This window comes from Polyodon spathula, chromosome 24 (assembly GCF_017654505.1).
Source record: "Polyodon spathula isolate WHYD16114869_AA chromosome 24, ASM1765450v1, whole genome shotgun sequence".
NCBI classification, from domain to species: domain Eukaryota; kingdom Metazoa; phylum Chordata; class Actinopteri; order Acipenseriformes; family Polyodontidae; genus Polyodon; species Polyodon spathula.
Window position 1 is genome coordinate 19924447 of NC_054557.1, and position 19856 is coordinate 19944302.

The 19856-nt window shown below is 39.4% G+C and overlaps 1 protein-coding gene across 1 annotated transcript; it reads right to left on the bottom strand.

The window, feature by feature from the left end:
• Positions 1-407: 407 nt before the first annotated feature.
• Positions 408-19334, bottom strand: LOC121298675 (D(2) dopamine receptor A-like). Its single transcript, XM_041225854.1, has 8 exons — positions 19115-19334; positions 9162-9492; positions 5084-5193; positions 4167-4303; positions 3626-3825; positions 3437-3523; positions 2917-3256; positions 408-2589 (listed from the first exon to the last, which is right to left on the bottom strand). The coding sequence occupies exons 2-8, from the start codon at positions 9477-9479 to the stop codon at positions 2393-2395; spliced, it is 1389 nt and encodes a 462-aa protein (XP_041081788.1). The 5' UTR covers positions 9480-9492; positions 19115-19334; the 3' UTR covers positions 408-2392.
• Positions 19335-19856: the final 522 nt, after the last annotated feature.

A 19856-nucleotide genomic window follows, 5' to 3' on the forward strand; every position in this document is an offset into this window, starting at 1 on the left:
TGAGCAGTTTACTTGTGCAGCCTCTTCACTGCCTCTGTATTGAAGTAGACATGGTACAACCATTCAATATTCACAAGACATCCTGGTCCATACTAGTGCCTGTGAGGATAAGACAACACCACTGTACTCAACCTTCCTTAACAGTCTGGCCAATAGCATTTATACGCTGGAACTTGCATGGTTCCCCAAGTCAAAACCTCCATCGCCACTTTGAGTTATTTGTCCCATTTAAACACTTCCCATTCAACTGATTTGAAATGCCGTTGCTGAATACGTAATAAAATATATATATATTATATATAATATATATATATAATATATATATATATATATATATATATATATAGTATCTAGAGTTCCTAATGTAGTCAAGGATTACATTGCAAGTTATGCAGCAGACATTGTGTGGTCCCACCAATGCATCTGAAAGGCTTTTCCTTTCCAGTGCTTTGTAAGATGCGTTACAAGAACACGTTAGGAACACTACGCTGGTTTTCAATTGGCTGCCGTGGATTTAGTGACTAGCAGTTCCACGGTTTTCTAACTGATCCGCAGTCTCGTGATGAATCCACAGCTCTCTGTGCAAATCCAATCATCGGTCTGACTTGAAAGATATACCAGTTCCAATCAAAGGCACTGGAACTAGGGACTTTGCATGGGTTCCATCATATACAGGGGTTACAGTTTTGTTCAGTGGCTTTCAGCACCCCCACTTTAAAGATTGTTCCAGTGAATAATTGCTATTTTTCTGTTATGAATTATAAATAATTGTTTCATATCATGGCCGGCACAAACAGGAAGATACAACTAGGGCGTTGTTCTGAGCATTTAATTGAAGGAATTACAGTAATTCCATAAATTTGATCAGGGTGTGAGAATTTCAATTTTTTCGGTCAGCAAGCAACAGGCACTCGTGAAAAAAAAGTTAGACCACTTTGTGCTTTAATTAGGCATCTTAAAACAACTTCTAAACAGTCTCGTGCATGTTCACATGATGTGACTAGGTGTTCTTTTTCTCGTATTATTTAAATGAATTGCAGGGCTGGCCTATTAAAGTCATCAATTAGACAACCGATAACCTATTTTGACAAGACTTGCAGTTCCAGTGGTTTGATTTCATCTGCACAACAAATCAAAACTACAAAAGCAACGGGGCGTTCAAATATATTTGCACATGGCTGTATGTGTAACTATAACTAGTTACAAAGCACTATTAATGGAACTAGATACAATTTTTTTTTTTTAACAGATTACTTTTATTTAGTACCATCCCCAACACTGATAGTAATATACCTTAGACGCCCTGGATTGCCAGAAGTTGACACCCCAGGGTTGGTCATGTAAAGAGCAGTCATCAGACACAGCGAGGTGCTGTATTATAGATAAGAATGGCATCAGAAGAGAGCCCAGGCTTTGATACTGGATATAGGCCAATGCATAGGGTTACTGCTGACACACAAAGAGACACAGCTAGTCAAAGCCTCTCACATTTCAGCCGCAAGCCATCTTTTCCATACCTCTACTGTAGTTGAAATACATGATAACGAAATGCACTGGGCTTCAGGTCTGCACAGGTTTCATTCGACTTTATGAAACAAAATGTGTTATATCTACAAATATTGTTGATATAACAAACACAAGTTGATAAGAACAGAAATTAAGCTAAACAAATAATTGTTTATTTATAGCTTACATATGCTCATTATATACATCAGGTTGAGAAAGCAAATCAAGAAACGAGTTTGATTATTATTTTAATTCGCATTTCTTAATTTAAAGGAGGGTTATTTAAACCTGCCCTTTACTCAAAAACAGTTCCAATCCTTACACTGTTTCCATTTGTCAGCAGGACTGAGCTGAACTCGCTTTGAAATCAGTTGAGACTCCCGCCACATTTCCATTGCATTTTGAAATCTTGGTGAGCACTTTGATCCAAAATCGCTGTCTCGGGTAGGAGTGCGTTTTTATAAAAAAAGAATAATCAATGTTTTCATTTTTTTTTTAGCACTGATTATACAAATTCATATTTAAAACATCTGTGTTCTCACACTTTGTTATCCAGTTGCTGCTTCACATAATGTATTCCTTCCATGATATACAGCAAGTTGGGATTTTTCAAAGTGGGGGAGCGGGGAGGGATAACCGTAAAATACTGAGGTAAATCCAGTTATCCAGGGTTGAGTACAGGGCTTCCCAAAAGTTGCAGATTTCAAAACATTACGGTTAACTTAATGTACAATTAAAAAGGCCAAATTAAGCAAATTGTTCATTCAGTTAAGGGTTTAGTTCAATCAGCTGGAGCTTTCGATTTCTGGTGTCCCGAGGACCGGGTTTGGGAAGCCCAGGCTGAGTGTCTCCCCTTCTCCTCACCCTCTATCCAGACCCTCTTTACTCAGCAGTGCAGAATCTTTATGAAGGCTTTGCGGAATTCCACATTGAAGGTGGTGTAGATGATGGGATTGACAGCGCTGTTGACGTAGCCCAGCCAGGTGGCGGTGCTGTAGAGCTCTGGGGAGATGTAGCACTGCAGGCAGTGGACCCTCAGGATGTGCGTGATGAAGAAAGGCAGCCAGCAGATGATGAAGACGCCTGGGGAAAGAAAAGAGGTAAAGACGAGGGTCGGAATTTGATCAGCTCTACAGCTTCAGCCAAAAGTTTTGCATCACCCTATAGAATTAACACAGTTTCCTTCACAAAGTCAAATGAAACCTGCTGAATGATGCTACATTAATACTTTGAGTCACACCACATTATAGTTTTCCATATAATTAACAAAAAAATGTGACATTTCGAAAAATTGAACATGGAATAATACTGTCCTGCTATTATGGCTTCCAGTAATCTTCTGCGGTTTCATTTTGTAGTTTATTTGATTACGTGACCAAGTCCACTGATGACACCCCTCTACAAACTAACCCAGGACGATGGCCAGCATCTGTGTGGCTTTCTTCTCTTTCTGCTGGGATAACCGGCCCTTGACTGTTGATTTGAGTGTGGGTTTCTCATTTCCATCCCCGGTGGCGCGGGGAGCCTCGAAGGCCCGCTTCAGTCTGGGGTGGCCGTTGAGTTCCGGGGGCACAGCCGGCACTTCCACGGAAGAGGGCAGGCCGGCTCCGCTGGGCAGAGCCCGGGAGGGGGCCAGAGACACGGACTGGAGCCCCAGGAGGGTGTTCTTTGGTCGGGTCCTCTCCGGTTCAGCTAGGAAGCAAACTCGATCCGGCTCTGATGGGTGAACCACAGCCTCTTTTACCAGGGTCTGTCAATGGGTACACAAAGCCAGGGGTGACTATCAAGTAACACGCTGCATGGACACTGTGCTTCGCACACAGCCTTGATGTGGTAAAGACTCCACAAGGTGCTGAAAAGTGTGTCATGGTTTGCTCTGATGCTAATAAGGAAACCGAGAGCGTATTAAGCAATTTAAAACAATGCTCACCACTTTTTTTTTGTTGGGTGGGAAGCTGGTGTTGGATTTTACAATCAAAGTGCACAACTGGACATCCTCTGGGTGGGTACATTTGTTCTGGATATCAGAAGAAAAATGTATTAATGTACGGCATGGAGTCCAGTAAACTACAATGGGGGTGTTCTAATGAATTAGCATGTATAGAAGTAAGAGCATCACCTTGATGGGGGGGTGTGGTTCGGACTCAGCTCCTGCGCTGTTGCACCGCGTGGCCACACGTTTCCGCCGCCGCCGCAGCACCACGTAGATCTGCACGTAGACCAGCAGCGTGATGATGAAGGGAACGTAGAACGAGACGATGGAGGAGTACACCACAAAGGCAGGGTTAGCAATGCTGCACTTCGTAACCTCCCTTGTCACTGCAAAACATATCACAGCACAATACTTTACACAAGCGGCGTCTAGATCTTATTTTACTTCTCACAGATGTTTTTTTTTAATAAATGCGGTATGTGGAATTTAATATTAATATATTTAAAGCTGTATATAAAACATCACGTAACCAAAGAAGCTACAAAAATGTTATCACAAAAGGTACTATATCTGAGCAAAAGAGGTATAGAAAAAGATATCCGTTTTCCTAAAACCAATTATATTTACAGTATTACAGAAAGAACAATGAGTCAGGGTGGTACTGTATGTGTTTTAAAATAATTGAAGTAGAAATTGATTCGCAGTGCTGGTAAGAGTTATGATTCACCTGTGTTGTTGAGTCCAAAAAGCAAAGGGCAGGAGATTGCAAAGGAAAGCACCCACACGACTCCAATCATCACCGTAACCCTGCGCTTCGAACTGTAGCGGGTGTTATAGAGCATCGGCATGGCAACCGCTGTGTACCTACAAAACAGCACCAACACGGTTACTGCAACGCTCTGTTTATTTAAAAACAAAAAAAAACTGGGGCTTAATGTTCCCACACAAATTACCTTGAGACATACCGTTCAAAAAAACATTATTATGAAATGTAATAACGTCTGTGTTTGTATTAACTCATGAAGTACCAAATACATTTTGAAAAAAAAATAAATAAAAAAAATAAAAGCAGAACAAGCTGTATTTATTTGTGTCATTTTTGATCCATCGCATTGAGGCTTCTGTGGTTAACAAAAAGGCTTCCGAGTGGCCCATCCGGTAAAGGCGCTCCACGTGGAGTGCAGGATGCGCCCTACAGCCTGGACGTTGCCGGATCGAGTCCAGACTGTTCCACTGCCGGCTATGGACGGGAGCTCCCAGGGGGCGGCTCACAACTGACCGAGCGGCGGCCGGGTGGGGGAGGGCCTAGGTCGGCCACGGTGTCCTTCGCTCACAGCGAAACCAACCACCCTGCGTTGTCCTCCGACGCTGTAGCTCTGCAGTGTAAAAAGAATCTCCCAATTTGGAATGTACAATTGTATTTAGGCTCACCTCACATAGGTCTTCAATGATGCATGTTGCCTGCTTAATAATATAAATCCATGACTGACAATCAGGTGCATTCCTTTACACAATCAATTGGCTGAATTACATGAGGCAGACAGGTCTTTAAAATAATTTAGAACAAAAGTCTTTTTTGACATGACCCATTACTTCTCCCTATCAGAGAAGTTTACTAGTCTGTCAGCGCTGTATTGTAGTTACCTGTCAATGCTGATCGCACAGAGGTTAAGGATGCTGGCGGTGCACATCATGACATCGAGGGTGACGAAGACATCACAGAGAATCAGACTGAAGCGCCACTCGCCCACCACCTGCCAGGAAAAGAACGAGGAGGGAGTCAATTAAGTGGGAACCCTACAGAGCAGGGCTGTTAAACTCCGATCCTCGAGGTTCTAATGGGTTTCCTTCCAGCTTCAGCTGTCACTCAACTCAATTGATCTAATTATTTTTTCAAGGTCTTTTACAATTTAAATGCACTTGATTCAAGGTATACTACCTGGGAAACATTTCAAGGCCTGGAGATAAGGGTTAGATGTGTCCGCTTAATCAAATAATTAGACCAATTAAGAAACTGAGAGCCCTGTGGCCCTCCAGAAGACACAGTGGTCCTCCAGGAACTGAGTTTGACACCGCTGATCTAGAATTAAAGAGCTATATTTGGACCTACTGAAAGAAACGTAACACATTCAAAAGACAAAAGACTGTAAGTCTTTTCAGTATCTGACATTCAGAAAAGTCATAGAATTAAAAACTTTAATCAAAACACACGAAATTAGTGACCTACTAAAGCTGGAACAAAAGAGACATAGCAGAAAAAAATATATTGCACAGCCCCCCCCCCCCTCCCCCCCCCCCCCCCCCCCCCCCCCCCCCCCCCCCCCCCCCCCCATGCTTTTCCCATGGTTACACAATGCATTAACCATGTTTTTTTTTTTGCTTTGATTTACCATATCTAACATTAATTCCAAAAAAATATGTAACAATTCCCAGTACACTATGTACAGCAACCTAGCATTACACCCTAGCCTACTGAACCCTCTCCTGACTATCTCCGTTCCTGAGCTTTCTCCCAGAACATTAGGTTACCAATCATTATCTGATTGCTGTTGAAAAGTAGGTGCCACGTTTGTTGTGTCTAACTTTTGTTGTGTCTAAGCTATAGATGTGTAACTTTGGAATATCGGAATCAGTAAATGGACACTTACTAACATAGCAATTGGTACTAGGTGCACTCATTTGCAGACATCCAATGAATCATTTTCCTGACAGTTGTAAAATGCTTCAACCACCACTGAACAACTGCTCTGTTTTCCCTGCTACGACAAAAGTGCAGATCAAAAAAAATTTGCGCGACAAGATAAATGGTACCGCTGGTTTGGACGATTTCAACCCAAAGTTTTTCTGTTCTTCTTGTTAGCGCTTTTGTGTGGGTTAGTGGACTGCGACAAGTTGAACTTCCTGAGACAGTGATAAAGACGTACACCACTTCCACCTCCGTTCGAGAAATTTCTAGTGCCAAAATCACTTTGATCTCGTGAAAATAAACCGTTTCGTTTTGATATTCGGAGACCCAGAAATTCTTGTGTTTGCCTGATTGTTTTTCGGAACTAGGAGACCCTTGAGATTTTGAACAGAGATATGGTAGATACTAATTGTAGAGCTCTCGATCCCTTTCTCCCCTCTAGCATCTTTATTATCAACGATATGCACATTCTTTATTTTTTTATTTTTTATACAGAGTTTAGCTCCCTTCCCTGGTGAACTCACTAATGCAATACAGTGGTTTATAAAAGCTAGGATTTGGGCTTGTTGATGGAAAAGCAAAATGCTTGGTAGGGCTTAATTCATCTATTACGCTTTCTTAACCCTGTCAATCTAGTAGCCTGCCCTCAACTCCTCCCACAGTGAAGCTAAAACATATCCCACAACTTCATGGAACTGTGGGCAATACCCTCTCACAGGAAGCCCTTGGTCCAAGTACCCTATCATTTCGGGAATATATATACCAGAGGTGGCTAATCACGGTCCTGGAGTGCCACTCCACTGCGGGTTTAAGAGGTGAAATGATAAAGTGAACTACTTCAGGGTCTGGCTGGAGGTTGTATTGGTTCAATTAAACAATTTAGAACAGAGTTGAAACAAAGACCAGGAGTGGAATAGCCATCCAGGACTGTGATTACTCTCCCCTGGTATTTACACTCTATCAGCGCATTTATTTTAAGTAATTATTAATATGTCCAATCTGAACAATAAAAGTCATTGAGCTTATTTATCTAACTGGCTATTTTTTCTGCATCATAGAACTTCAGGGAGGTTCAGAACTGACAGCTTTTAGAGCAGGGGTCTCCAACCCTGGTCCTGGAGAGCTACTGTGGCTGCTGGTTTTCATTTCAACTGAGTTCTCGTTTACTTAATTAACTCAATTATTGGCTTAATAAGTCAAGATTAACAGGTGTTCCAGATCTTTACTTAATTAACTCAATTATTGGCTTAATAAGTCAAGATTAACAGGTGTTCCAGATCTTTGAAACCTGCTGGAGAGAGGCTATCCAGGACCAGGGCTGGAGGCCCCTGTTTTAGATAATGCCTTTCAAGGCGTTTGAAATCCACTAAGCAGGTAATTGCAAAGACTGTCTTGGAAAGAAACTGCTTTTTTTTTGTTATTTCTGCAGACAAACTGGTCATACGAACACAAAATCTTGCAACTCTCAAAACAAACACCTTTTTTAGTGCCCATGGTGTTCCCATCCTTCTACAGCATCTCCTAATGTAACTAACGCGCCTAATGTAGAGACTTTGAGTTTTGGCATAAAACCTGCTGTGCAGGGAAGTGCAATACTAGTGTGGTGGGAGCTTCAAAGCAAAGCGTGGAAAACAAAATGATCTGTAGAAAGACATTACATCTAAGACCCCCTAGTGTTTTTAATTAGAAAATACAGAGACTCCCCTTGATGTTTCAGTAAGTCACAGAGGAATCGATAGAACTGTGTTGAGAAGATAGATTTTTTTTTTTTTTTTGTAATCATCATTCCAAACTTCAAACTAAAAGTGCCGTGAGATAAAAACAATATTCTGATATAAAGCTGAGTTAACCCATTATTACATTTTTAAAAAGTGTCTTCAAATGACATTAAATGAAGTTCAATAAACAGGCCTGGGAGGAAGGACTGCCCTTTGCAGACGTTACAAATCTGGCCTATCAATCTCTGCTCTCTGCCAGAGTTCGCCTCCTCCCCCCACCAGCTTTTCTATGGTCAGCCTCTCCACTTACCGGCCAGCTAGTTTATGGAGAATGTCACGAACATATGTATCATGCAGTAATGTCTGCTTTAATACATAATCTACTGAGTTTTCTGCACTTAAATATTTTAAGGGCTCATCATTAGAGGCAGTCCAAATCTGCAGGAAAATATGCAAAAAACTGCTGACATTTTAAGTAGGCATCTGCAGAGTGTTCTGTTTATTACTAAAGGCTTGTAAAATCAAGTAAAGATAATCATATCAAACAATGTCTGGGTTAAGCCCTTCCAATTTAATATAGCAAGCGTTTTTGTTGGTAAAATATTTAGAAACTGTCAGATAAAAACATGACATCACATCACAGGGGACTTCTTATTGGGCCATATTTTTAAAGCCTCAACTCCAGTCTTTAATTGGCTTCTACTTTTTGAAGAAGACAAAACCTATGTCAGTTTAACAAAACTAGAACCGAACAACTAACTTATGTGTTTCAGGTCACTTTAGCACAGTTGTGTCAAACTCAGTTCCTGGAGGGTTTCAGTGTCTTCTGGCTTTCGTTCCACCCGACCTCTCAATTATTTAATCAGTCTAATTATTTAATTAATTGGACACATTTAACACTTCTCTCCCAGGCCTCAAAATGTCTCATAGGTAGCGTACCTTGAATCAAGTGCATTTTTAAAAGCATCAAATGTAAAAGACCTTAACAAAATATGAAACATGTAAAATTGAACAAATAATTAGATCAATGATGTTAAAGTTGAAATGAAAACCAGAAGACCCTGCGACTACTGAGGACTGGATTTTGACACTTCTGCTTTAGCAGTTTGTTTTTAATGATTATGATGACTGATAAGATTTAGCGGCTGAATAATGCAAAGTTGTTGAAGACTGCGAATCCCGCGGGATCCTGCGAATTCCGCGATTTCCGAGGAATTCCGTTATCCTCAGATACGGACTGCCTCTACCCAATAGCTTCGAAGACAACTCTACTTTTCTGCATTCCAATGATTTTTAACGAGTCTCGCCGAGCTCTCACCTCCAGGTACACGACCCACGGCATGACCAGCGTGGCCACGAGGAGATCTGCCACGGCCAGGCTGACGATCAGGTAGTTGGTGGTTGTCTGGAGAGCTTTCTCTCGCGACACGGCCATGCACACCAGCACGTTCCCGAACACGATGGTGAAGATGAGCAGGGTGAGGAGCATGGCGTAGAAGTTGTAGATGTGCCGGCGCTCCTGGTCTGTGCCGTTCCCTCCTCCTCGTCCCCAGTCTGCTGTGCCGTTCCCCTGAGCGGCTGCCAAACCGGCCTGGCTCTCATTCAACAGTAACAGCAAACCCTTCGCCGATGCCATCCCACTGCCAGACCTGCGAGTAAGAGGAAGATGTTAGCTGAATTCAGTCGAAAATAGAGCGCAGAATTTATGATTGGTTGATGACGATTATAACCGTCTAAAATTTCCTGGTTTGTCATGATTAATCCTGATTGTTAAAAAAATAAATCCTTAGAGGGGTGGTAATTGCAGTTGATCAGAAACAAATTTGAGCATCCAAAATCAAAATGCAAATAAAACGTGTATGACGTGTATTCCATTTTCCAGAGAAGCGGTAGAGAAATGAACCACACTTTTTCCATGTCGGATATTTCATCAACTCAAACCTATTCAGGGCAATTCTTCATGTTTGATGTCTTTGGACCTATACTCATTAGTTTTTTCCCACATCCCAGAAATGATAAACTGCTGTGTGTGTTTACAGGACCAAACGCAAACAGCCATCAATCTGTACTTAGTGCGAAAGCTATCAGATTGATGGCATTTTGTTTAAGGTTTGCTTGAGATTAACCAGAAATTGATTTATTTTCACCCATTAAGCTGAGGTCATGGTTGGAACACACAGCAAATGAAAGAAGCCATTCTGAAGCCCTTTAAGATGTGTGTATATGGACACACAGAGTGTACTGTACTGTTAAACATTGGAGTATTGTTTTAAAACTGAACATCTATCCAAATATTCTTCGGTTTTGAATAAGCTGGATAAGTATAATCCTTACAGTAAATTTAAGGGAAGGGAGAAACACAGTTCTGTGCAGTAGAGTGTGTGTTGCATTTATAGCAGATTTTATGCACGAGTTCCCTCTGCATTGCATCTTTTTGATAGTCACTTATATACTATCACAGTATATATTGTCATTTTGTCACCAGACACATTTCAAGCAGTCTTTGTTTGAGTACATTTGTCATTTTTACCTCAGCAGTGTCAAAGCATAGAAAGCGTATTTATTATTATTATTATTATTATTATTATTATTAATTTGGCAGATGCCTTTCTCCAAGGTGACTTGCAGGTGTTACAGTGCAGTAAAGGGTTACAAAGCAAGCTTCATATTTAAATAGTGTGTAGTTTACAGTACATGCAAATAATACTACTAATATGCAATGTGAACTAGGATGCAACAAATTAGGGTTACAGCAAGTGATATCTGCAATGACATATTAGTGCATTGACTTAGGAGAAACAGCTGGGAGTGGGGACCGTTTCACTGAAAGAACCACAAAAGTAAGGCTTTCAAATAGTCATTTATTAAATCTAGTGTAGTACCATTTATCACAGATTCAAAACTACACATTTCAGCCCTGTATAGTAAATGGACAGGCATGGCATAGCACGTGAATGGGATTATTTAAATCCACTTAAAACTCAGACAGCGTTGATGGTGCTGATGGAGATATGACATTAGTCCTGCATCAGGAAGCCAGCTAAAGCAACTGCAACCATTATTCATCTGTACAGCACTTTCTGCAGGAGGCACTTTGCAGATTGATGGAATGTTATTTTTGTTACTTGACTCTCGTCAGGCAATTACGTCAAAAGGTTAAGCAATTATGGATTTGTTTTCATCTATTAAAGCAGAGGTGAAGGTTGGAGCGCACAGGAATTGAAGGATGAAATCTTCTGAAAGCTGCTTTTTCAGTTCCAGGCGCAGGGAGATTGAAATCGATCTCTGTTGAAGCTCTGCATTCTTTATCAGGTATGTAGAAATAAAAACACACACGCGATATGGTATAATCATGGCTTGCGTGTTCCGCTACAAGATTTCTAAATCTTACCCAGTCTGTAAAGTAAAAAGGTCATTTGAAACTCTAGTACTTTCTCTTCAATATTAATTGTAGTTATTGTAGGTTAGCTGTTTTTCCCATGCAATACTGTTCTCGGTCTCTCTTTAGATTACTCATACTGTCTCCTCTCTCTCTCTCTCTCTCTCTCTCTCTCTCTCTCTCTCTCTCTCTCTCTCTCTCTCTCTCTCTCTCTCTCTCTCTCTCTCTCTCTCTCTCTCTCTCTCTCTCTCTCTCTCTCTCTCTCTCTCTCTCTCTCTCTCTCTCTCTCTCTCTCTCTCTCTCTCATACATAGAACGCTCTATTTATCTATCTAAATACCTATCTGTCTTCATAGAATTGTGTATAAACATACTTTCTCCAGTCAATAAACTTTCCCTCCCCCAGTAGTAATATCAATACCTTGCTATCGTCAACACATCCATCTGTATTAAAGAGTATTAACTGTGATACCAATGTAGTCTGTGCTGTTTATACAGTGACATGGAGCAGGAAGTGAAAAGGGTGTGGGTGGCGACGGAAACCTTGGTAACACAATCTCAGTGTAGGTGTGTGAGAGAGCAAGAGAGGGGGGAGAGAGAGAGAGAGAGAGAGAGAGAGTTACCACAGGAATACACACTCATTCCAGGAGAGAGAGGCGCGGGGGCTAATGCATTGTTCATATACATTTATTATGTTACAGTATATTCTTAAAAAGTGCAGCAGTCTTTGTGGGTTGCCACCACTGAAAAACAAAAAAAAAGGGAGGACATCGGAATAGAAGGACGGCTGTTAAAAGTTTAAACTCTCTAGAAATCCCCCAGTCATCCAATATTAGCTAATATAAGAAAAAATACATATAAATACATATACTGTAGCGACCTCGGGACCTTTTGCACTGAAGCATAGCGCCGATACCGCTGTACAAAAGAGCCGGCTCCTTTGCAAGGAGCGTATATGCTGTCTTCCCCTGTGCACGCTACAGTATGAACATCATTTAGATATTTTATTTAGCATCATGTAATCAAAGAAACTACAACATGTCACATTGTTTTTATTTTTGTCAGTTTTCACTAAGTATATGGAAAACTACAAAGCGGTATGTAATTCAATATGTTAACGGAACATTATTCAGCAGGTCTAATTCGACTGACTCACTGTGTTGTGGCCCCAGGCAAGTCACTTAACCTCCTTGTGCTCCATCTGGCAGATGAGATGTTAAATCAATGTCATATTGGAAGTGACTCTGCATATAATGCACAGTTCACAGCCGCGAGAGAAAGGCATTATTATTATAATGTAACTGCATACAAGTTTAAAAGGTCAATAATGTTAAAAATACAGCAATGTATTTGTGCAGATGGCACAAACCCTCACACTAATCAGTGACTTTCAAGAAGGCTTAAAGAAGAGTTAAGCCGTGCGCTGTCAAAACAGCTCTGCTCCTGGTACTAAACTTAATGAAAGATAAAAAAATGCCTCCTTAGAGTCATGCTGATTGATGTCCTGCAATGCAATATAATGCAATGCATTCACAAGGCAACTGAAATGAAAACTGTGAATTAACAGAAACTAGGCTATTAGGCAAGCTGCCATGAAGCAATAAATCATGGCTACAGGACAGTTCGTTTAAATTAACTTAACAAAGCTTTCTTTGGTGTTTATGTAAACTGTTTGTACAGTAATGTCTGCGGCACTTCATTCAGACTGCCCGACACGCTACAAACATGCTTACTATACCAGGGGCAAGTGCCGCACCCCAGTACAAACACGCATGTGCATACGCAAGTATAAAAAGATAAGAGGGGTATACTGGAGCACCTAGAACAACTCAAAACAAAACTCCAGAGAATAGTAAAGATAGTTAGGGTTTTCAAATTTTTATCCCCCCCCCCCCAATTTTCACCCAATTTGAAATGCCCAATCGCTTTTCACCTCACCGCAGCAATTCCCCACGTGGCTCAAGAGACCCGAAGGTTCAGTGGGCGTCCTCCAATCCCATGACCGAGCCAGCTTCCTCTTCATAACCCAGAAACTCGAGAGCGGAGGTCAGGGAGCTACCGACCTCTGGAGGACAAAGGCCAGCTCTGAGCTCACTGGGCGCCTGGCCAGCAGGGTATGCTGTAGCGCGATGAGGAGAAACAGAGCACCAGAGCCAATGCGACACCTCCCTTCGGAGTCCCTAACCAAGACCAGCGACTATGCACAGCCAGGACGCCAACCTGCACTCCCCTGACTGCATGACTTCCCCTGCACACCAGGCAGCCCCGTGCTTTTACCAGGTGAGCACTCGGGGGCCCAATGTCTTAGTTTTTAATCACAAAGTCTTAACAGCAACACATATCCTAAGGAAAACATTTGTTAACCAATACCAGCTTCCATGATTATTACAGTATTTTAGCAAGCGTCTTTTGTCATATTGTTTGGGACTGAATTGATTCATCTTTTATGCTAACCTTAAGTGAAAAGCTTAAAGCATATCTGATTAATAGATCCTGTGTTTAGTCGCCTTTCTGTCCTATAAATAACATTAGAGAGATGCCAGTGTGACAGCCAATAACATGAATAGATGTGTGAGATTGTATCGTTATTGTTACAGAAGGGTAATTAGCATTTTGAATACTAGTAGGTTTGAATTATACATCTGCTAGAAAGCTTTTCTGCACAACAGAACCTGATCAATAAAGTACAGATTCTAGTGCCTGCCTTTATTTTCTCATTTTGTCTCATTGGTTTATTTAAATCGCTCTTATTTCAAACGACTACCGACCTGTATCTGTGCTTCCACTTACTGCTAAAACATTTGAGAGATTAGCAAATTAACAACTAAAGTTTCTTGAAACAGAATAATGTTCTACAGTAGCAGATCATCAGACTAGATTCCATTCAAAAACGTAGTGCACAAACTGCCGTCCTTATAGTGATTATTGATCTAGCACTGGTTTTGGATTCTGGTAAATGTTACTTTATAACTGGATCTATCAAAAGCCTGATTGATTCTGTAGATCATACAGCAGATCATACAATTCTGTCCTCCAAAGAGAGAGTTCACGACCACAAAGGCACCAATCTGAATGAAATTAGCATTTATTTTTTAATTGAATTATGAATTACTGTGATTACTAGCAGGTGTATGTCTTAACAGTGTCACTTCAAACTGTAATTTGTGAATTCAGCTCTTCCCCTAAAGCGCAAGATCAGGACAGTCCAGCACACAGATTGGAATTAATTAGAAATGTGTGTTGTCTTGTGAACAAAAAACAAAGCATCCCCCGGTCTCACAAAACAGCTCTTAAAATATAAACAGTCGTGTGCAAATTTGTTATTACGCCTCAAGATGTGTCAGTTATATCCTTTATGAAATGTTAGACCAGTTTGTGCTTTTGACAAATTTCCCAGATTTCCAGTTCCAGGGGTTTGACATCACCTGCACAACAAATCCAAACTACAGAAGCGATGGGGTGTTCTAATACATTTGCACACGGCTGTATTATGTTATTGTGCTAGTCTTGCTTGTCATGCTTGAAGGCTGGCATGAAGAGTCTGTATTGTTTCTAGCTTTCTAATCATTTTCTGGATGTGTATATTACTAGGTATAACATGTGCATGCATGATTTTAGTTGCATTCAAAGGCTTTCATGAACAGTGTACAGGTTACTTGCTTCTTGGTGTTTAATAACAGAGGGTTCTGTCTATAAATTGTATTACTAGGGAAGATATTATGCATATGCATGTTTTTTAAAGAAAACAAAAATAACTGGTCATTTACTCTGGTAGTCTTCCGCCTGGCCCCACTTCATTTGCTGTTTCTCTTTTGGTTGCCTCTTATCTATCTATTTAAAGTAAATCTCCATATTCTAATTGTCAAATGTTCCTTTAATATATTATGATGACAGTGCTGGTTTCTTTCTGAACACAAATTTCAGTGCAGCGTTTTTTTAACTGAAGAGAAGACATACAGAAGTGAAGAATATTGGTAAACATTATCATTCTACCATAACAGAGGCTAAGGAGTTCAAATAAGTCTTTTGTTTGGTTTGGTTTTTTTTTTATTCTCCTAAAGATTGCATATTAAAATGCCATACTGCACTGGTGTTATTTTATCTGCAGGAGATTGTTTTACTGTTAAGGTATTGCGGATTCACAATAAAAAATTGAAGCTCTACAGTACAACTGTGGCCAAAACTTTTGCATCATTCCACAGACATAATTTAGATCTTTGATTTAACATCATGCAATCAAAAAATGATGTTGCAAAAGTCTACCGGAAGCCATGATGTTAGATTTTGAAATGTCAAATTTTTTCGTTAAGTATATAGAAAACTACAAAGCAGTGCATGCAATTCAATATGTTTACATAACACTATTCAGCCGGTTTTGTTTGATTTAGGAAGCAAAATGAGTTAATTCTATAGGGTGATGCAAAACTTTTGGCCCCAGCTGTACCAGTTTTCTCAGCGAGTGTCTGAATCACATGATGTACTCACACACTAGCGCAATCTGAATGTGGTGTAACTCCGAGTCCTTTATTGATTCTAGAGTACATCATAAATTTGCTTTCGACCACCTAGATGACATTGTAACTCACAAGTCTTGTAACTATACAGTGATTTGCTGTTGCCTATAAAATGCAAACAAAAATGGCGCTCAGTAAATTAACATAATGAATACATCAACTGAGTCCAGTTCTAAGTGACTGCAATAGCTGAATCTAGCTTCTATGTAGGCTTTGAAAACACTTGCATTATTAGCAGCATTGCAGTTTCTGTGTGTGTTTTTAATTAAATTATTATTATTATTATTATTATTATATTATTATAAATAATTCAGTTGTTAAATGGATTTTTAAATAAAAATGAAATGTTTACTATTGAAGTTCTTTCACCTTTTATGGAGCTACCATAGAGGTACATTTAGAGAAACTACCTTGCCTATTGCCACATGCTTATTATTAGTTTCCTATTGTAAAAGCAAAGGGTGAAAAGCAACACAGTGAACGCAGGGTAAATCATCGATAGCATTGCAAAGCATTGAAAGGTACGGTAAGGCTTATTAAAAAACGATGGTAAGCGGTGGTAAATGCACAGTAAAAGCATGGAGAAGGAATGTGAAAAAATGTGCAAATTAACCACGTTAAACTTTTGTAAGGCCTGCCTATGCCCTTGTCTGGAGAATCGTGAATGGGACTGAACAGACTTTCAGCATCTACTCCACACTTAACCTCATGTAACCTTCCAACTCTGGCAGCCTCTGTCTATATCTATATATTAGGGCTGTCAAGCGATTAAAAACAAGTATTGCAGTTAAAAAATGTAATCTTAGTTTTAATCCCATGTTTAATGATACAATTACTGCATCCATCTCATTCAAGTTTATTATTATTATTATTATTATTATTATTATTATTATTATTATTATTAAAGTTCTTCTTATTACCTTCTTGGACCTTCTTCTCTTCAAGATCTGCTGGGCCCATATGTCCCTAGTCGTTCCCTGAAATCAGAAAATGCTAATCTTCTGACAGTCCCTAAAATGAGTTTGAACTCTGTCTGGAGCCGGGGCATTTAGTTATAATGCCCCTCGTCTCTGGAACTTGCTCCTGATTCATATCAGGAATGCTAGCACAATTGAATCTTTTAAATCCTGTTTGAAAACGTATTTGTTTGGGTGTGTTTATTTCTAGCTGGATTATATATTAGACACAGGCTTTTTTTATATTTCTTTTGTAAAGCGCCCTGGAATGCGTGCATGAAGAGCGTTATATAAATGAAAATATATTATTATTATTATTATTATTATTATTATTATTATTAAAAAACAACCCATCATAAAAAACAGCCTGTTGTCCTACTTCTGTATTAATATTGTTGCCCCTTCTTTATAGTTGTATATTTATTTATACAGAATTGAACAGAAAAAACTACAGCATTTGCTGTTAAATTGTTTTAACCAACTGCTAAATCACAGTGGAGTCAGTTTATTACTCAGCTTAATGCACTTCAAATTATACTGGAGTATCCTTTATTAATGTTGTTCATTGCCGTTAAGAAAAAAAAAAGTATTCTCTTTTATTAATAACTTAAAATTGTCTAAATAAAACAAAGCATGCATTGAGTAACGGTTATATTCTTCTTAATTGTAAATACTATGTTTTATATATAAATATGTAATATATCATACTTAGCTTGACTCTCATGGGTTTGCAGCGATCCTGAATTTCTGAAAGTGTACTCTTTATTTTGAGAAGTGGAAGCGTGTTTAACACGCAGGGGGTGCTTCAGATTAGATTGACAGTAGATACGTCAGAATTTTTTTTTTTTTTAAAACTTCCCATTCACAAGTCCTTCACTTTGAGCACTTTGCTCCACAGTGCAGTTTTATGACTAACTTTCTATGCAAACGCGTAACAATTAGCTGATTTTATTTAAGTAACGCAGTTTCAGTTTTATCGATTCCTTCTGTTCTTTGTCATGTAGGTTGTTTGTAGCGATCGAAGAGTATCCTGCTGGATCCTGATTCTCCTTGGATAGAGAGTGGTTTGCTGTTTTTTTGTTCAATTTTCTCTTTCTCTCTCTCTCTCTGGGCTAATTTAAAAGTCACATTGTTACATGATTGTAATGTAATGAAGAAGGAAGTTTAGCATGAAGGTTACTCTAGACAAGCTCAAAAACAAGAGAGAAAAAAAGAAAGAACAACCATTGCAAATATCACCCTACTTATCTGAAGCACAGAAGGCTTCACATGCATTCTACCAAAGCAATTAAACAGACCAGCTGCAGCTTCAAGTGCATCTTTCCAATACAGATCGGTATACTGCATTAGTACATGTAAGCACCTGCAAGCACAGACAAACCACAAAGATTTCCCATACTAAGCAATCACTAAATACTTATGCAGCTGAAAATTCAGCGCACGTCCCTTCCACATATTTAAAAGGAAGATCCATGTACATGGATCCATGTATATCATGGTACATCAATGACGTCAGCACCCGCCTGCACTTTATAGCATAAGCAAGGCCGTCTTAATTACAGGTTGACAAAATACTCCAATAGAATTGTCTAAAGCTACGAGAAGGCAATGTAAACAAACTGGACAGGCAAAAGTCTCATTTTTTTCCAGTAAGGGGTAAGCATGTTGCAACTGGGCGTGATTATTGAGAACATTCACTGACACAATCACCTATAATTATTATTTAACACTGTTATAAATAATAGTAATAATAATAATAATAATAATAATAATAATAATAATAATAATAATAATAATAATAATAATAATACATAAATAAAAACAACGGAGAACGGTGTGGCGTTTTACAGTCTCCGCTTTGAATTCAAATGACCACTGGTATATGGAAAGCTCAAAAGAAAAAAACACTGACGTGGATTTAGCATTTTAGTACTAATTACTCGGAACATAACGTTATATTAACATTGACTCAACATCTGTAACAGAACCATACATACACACACACACACACACACACACACACACAAACTATTTAAAATATTACCTATGGCTTAAATAGACCACGTGTAAAGTATTTATTCCAAGACACATCTAAAATACTACTGACACACACACACACACACACACACACACACACACACACACACACACACACACAATTATTTACATTTATTTGAATATAAGAATTACAGCAGGCTATAAAATCACAGTTGCATTAGTTTTCAGAAACACTTATTTTCAATGTGGTAACTGATCCTAAAAGCTATATACCTTTATAAGTTATACAAAGTTGCGCGAACTGAGTAAAATACACCCCCCCACACACGCACAAAAAAAACATCACAACACAACAGCAGCATTATAATAAAAACGCACCATTCATAAATATATATATATATAAAAGATAAATAACGCATGCTAACCTCACTTGCAGAATGAACAGTAATGATTAACGTTCAGCATCTCAGTAACTTTTTCATGTTGTTTTTCCCACTGATGCGTTTCACTTCAGATACAACGCAAGCTCTGTCAAGAGTCGATACTTCGTTCGGAAAGACCGACTTGTATTCAAGTGCTACAAAAAAATATTAGCAGCAGCCTCACTTGCTCGAGAGTCTGCAACACACAGAACCGCTGCTTCTGAAAGACGCGACAGACTGCGCTCAAGACCGAGCGCGTCACAGAGCCAATCTCCCTCCAGCCTCTGTTTTTTTAGCCACTCTGAGCGGGCGGGTTGAAATTCCTCTACTTAGTCTGCACGTATTGAGGGCGTAATTACTAATTAAATCCCCCGTTCTGCTAGTACATTCAATCCTGCTGTTTTCGTGTCGTATCAGCAGTGTAATATGCACAGGATAAATAAGGCACGCACTATTTCAAAATAAAAAGTAGGTGTTTTTTTGTTTTTTTAATATATTAACACATGTTTATCTTTGTTGCGTTCAGTTTTTGCACTGCAGTCACGGGTGGTAAGCCGGGATATTCAGACCTTCGTGTTGAATTGGCTGTGAGGATTATCTTTTGCCTAAAAACTCCGGAAGACGTGCAATTGTTTTCCATCAGAGCATGGAGATGGGGCTTGATAACCTCTCTTTATCTGGTTGTAAAGATCATATTGGCTAAATTGTTAAAGCCTTAATGCTTCTTCCACAGTACAACATTAAC

Excerpts from the sequence above, each read along its gene's own strand:
- LOC121298675 (XM_041225854.1), bottom strand. The coding sequence starts at position 9,479 with ATGGCATCGGCGAAGGGTTTGCTGTTACTGTTGAATGAGAGCCAGGCC. Across the intron at positions 5,194-9,161 it reads CGTGGGTCGTGTACCTGGAG|GTGGTGGGCGAGTGGCGCTT; the intron begins GTGAGAGCTCGG and ends TTTTCCTGGCAG. Across the intron at positions 3,524-3,625 it reads AACCACACCCCCCCATCAAG|AACAAATGTACCCACCCAGA; the intron begins GTGATGCTCTTA and ends TCTGATATCCAG.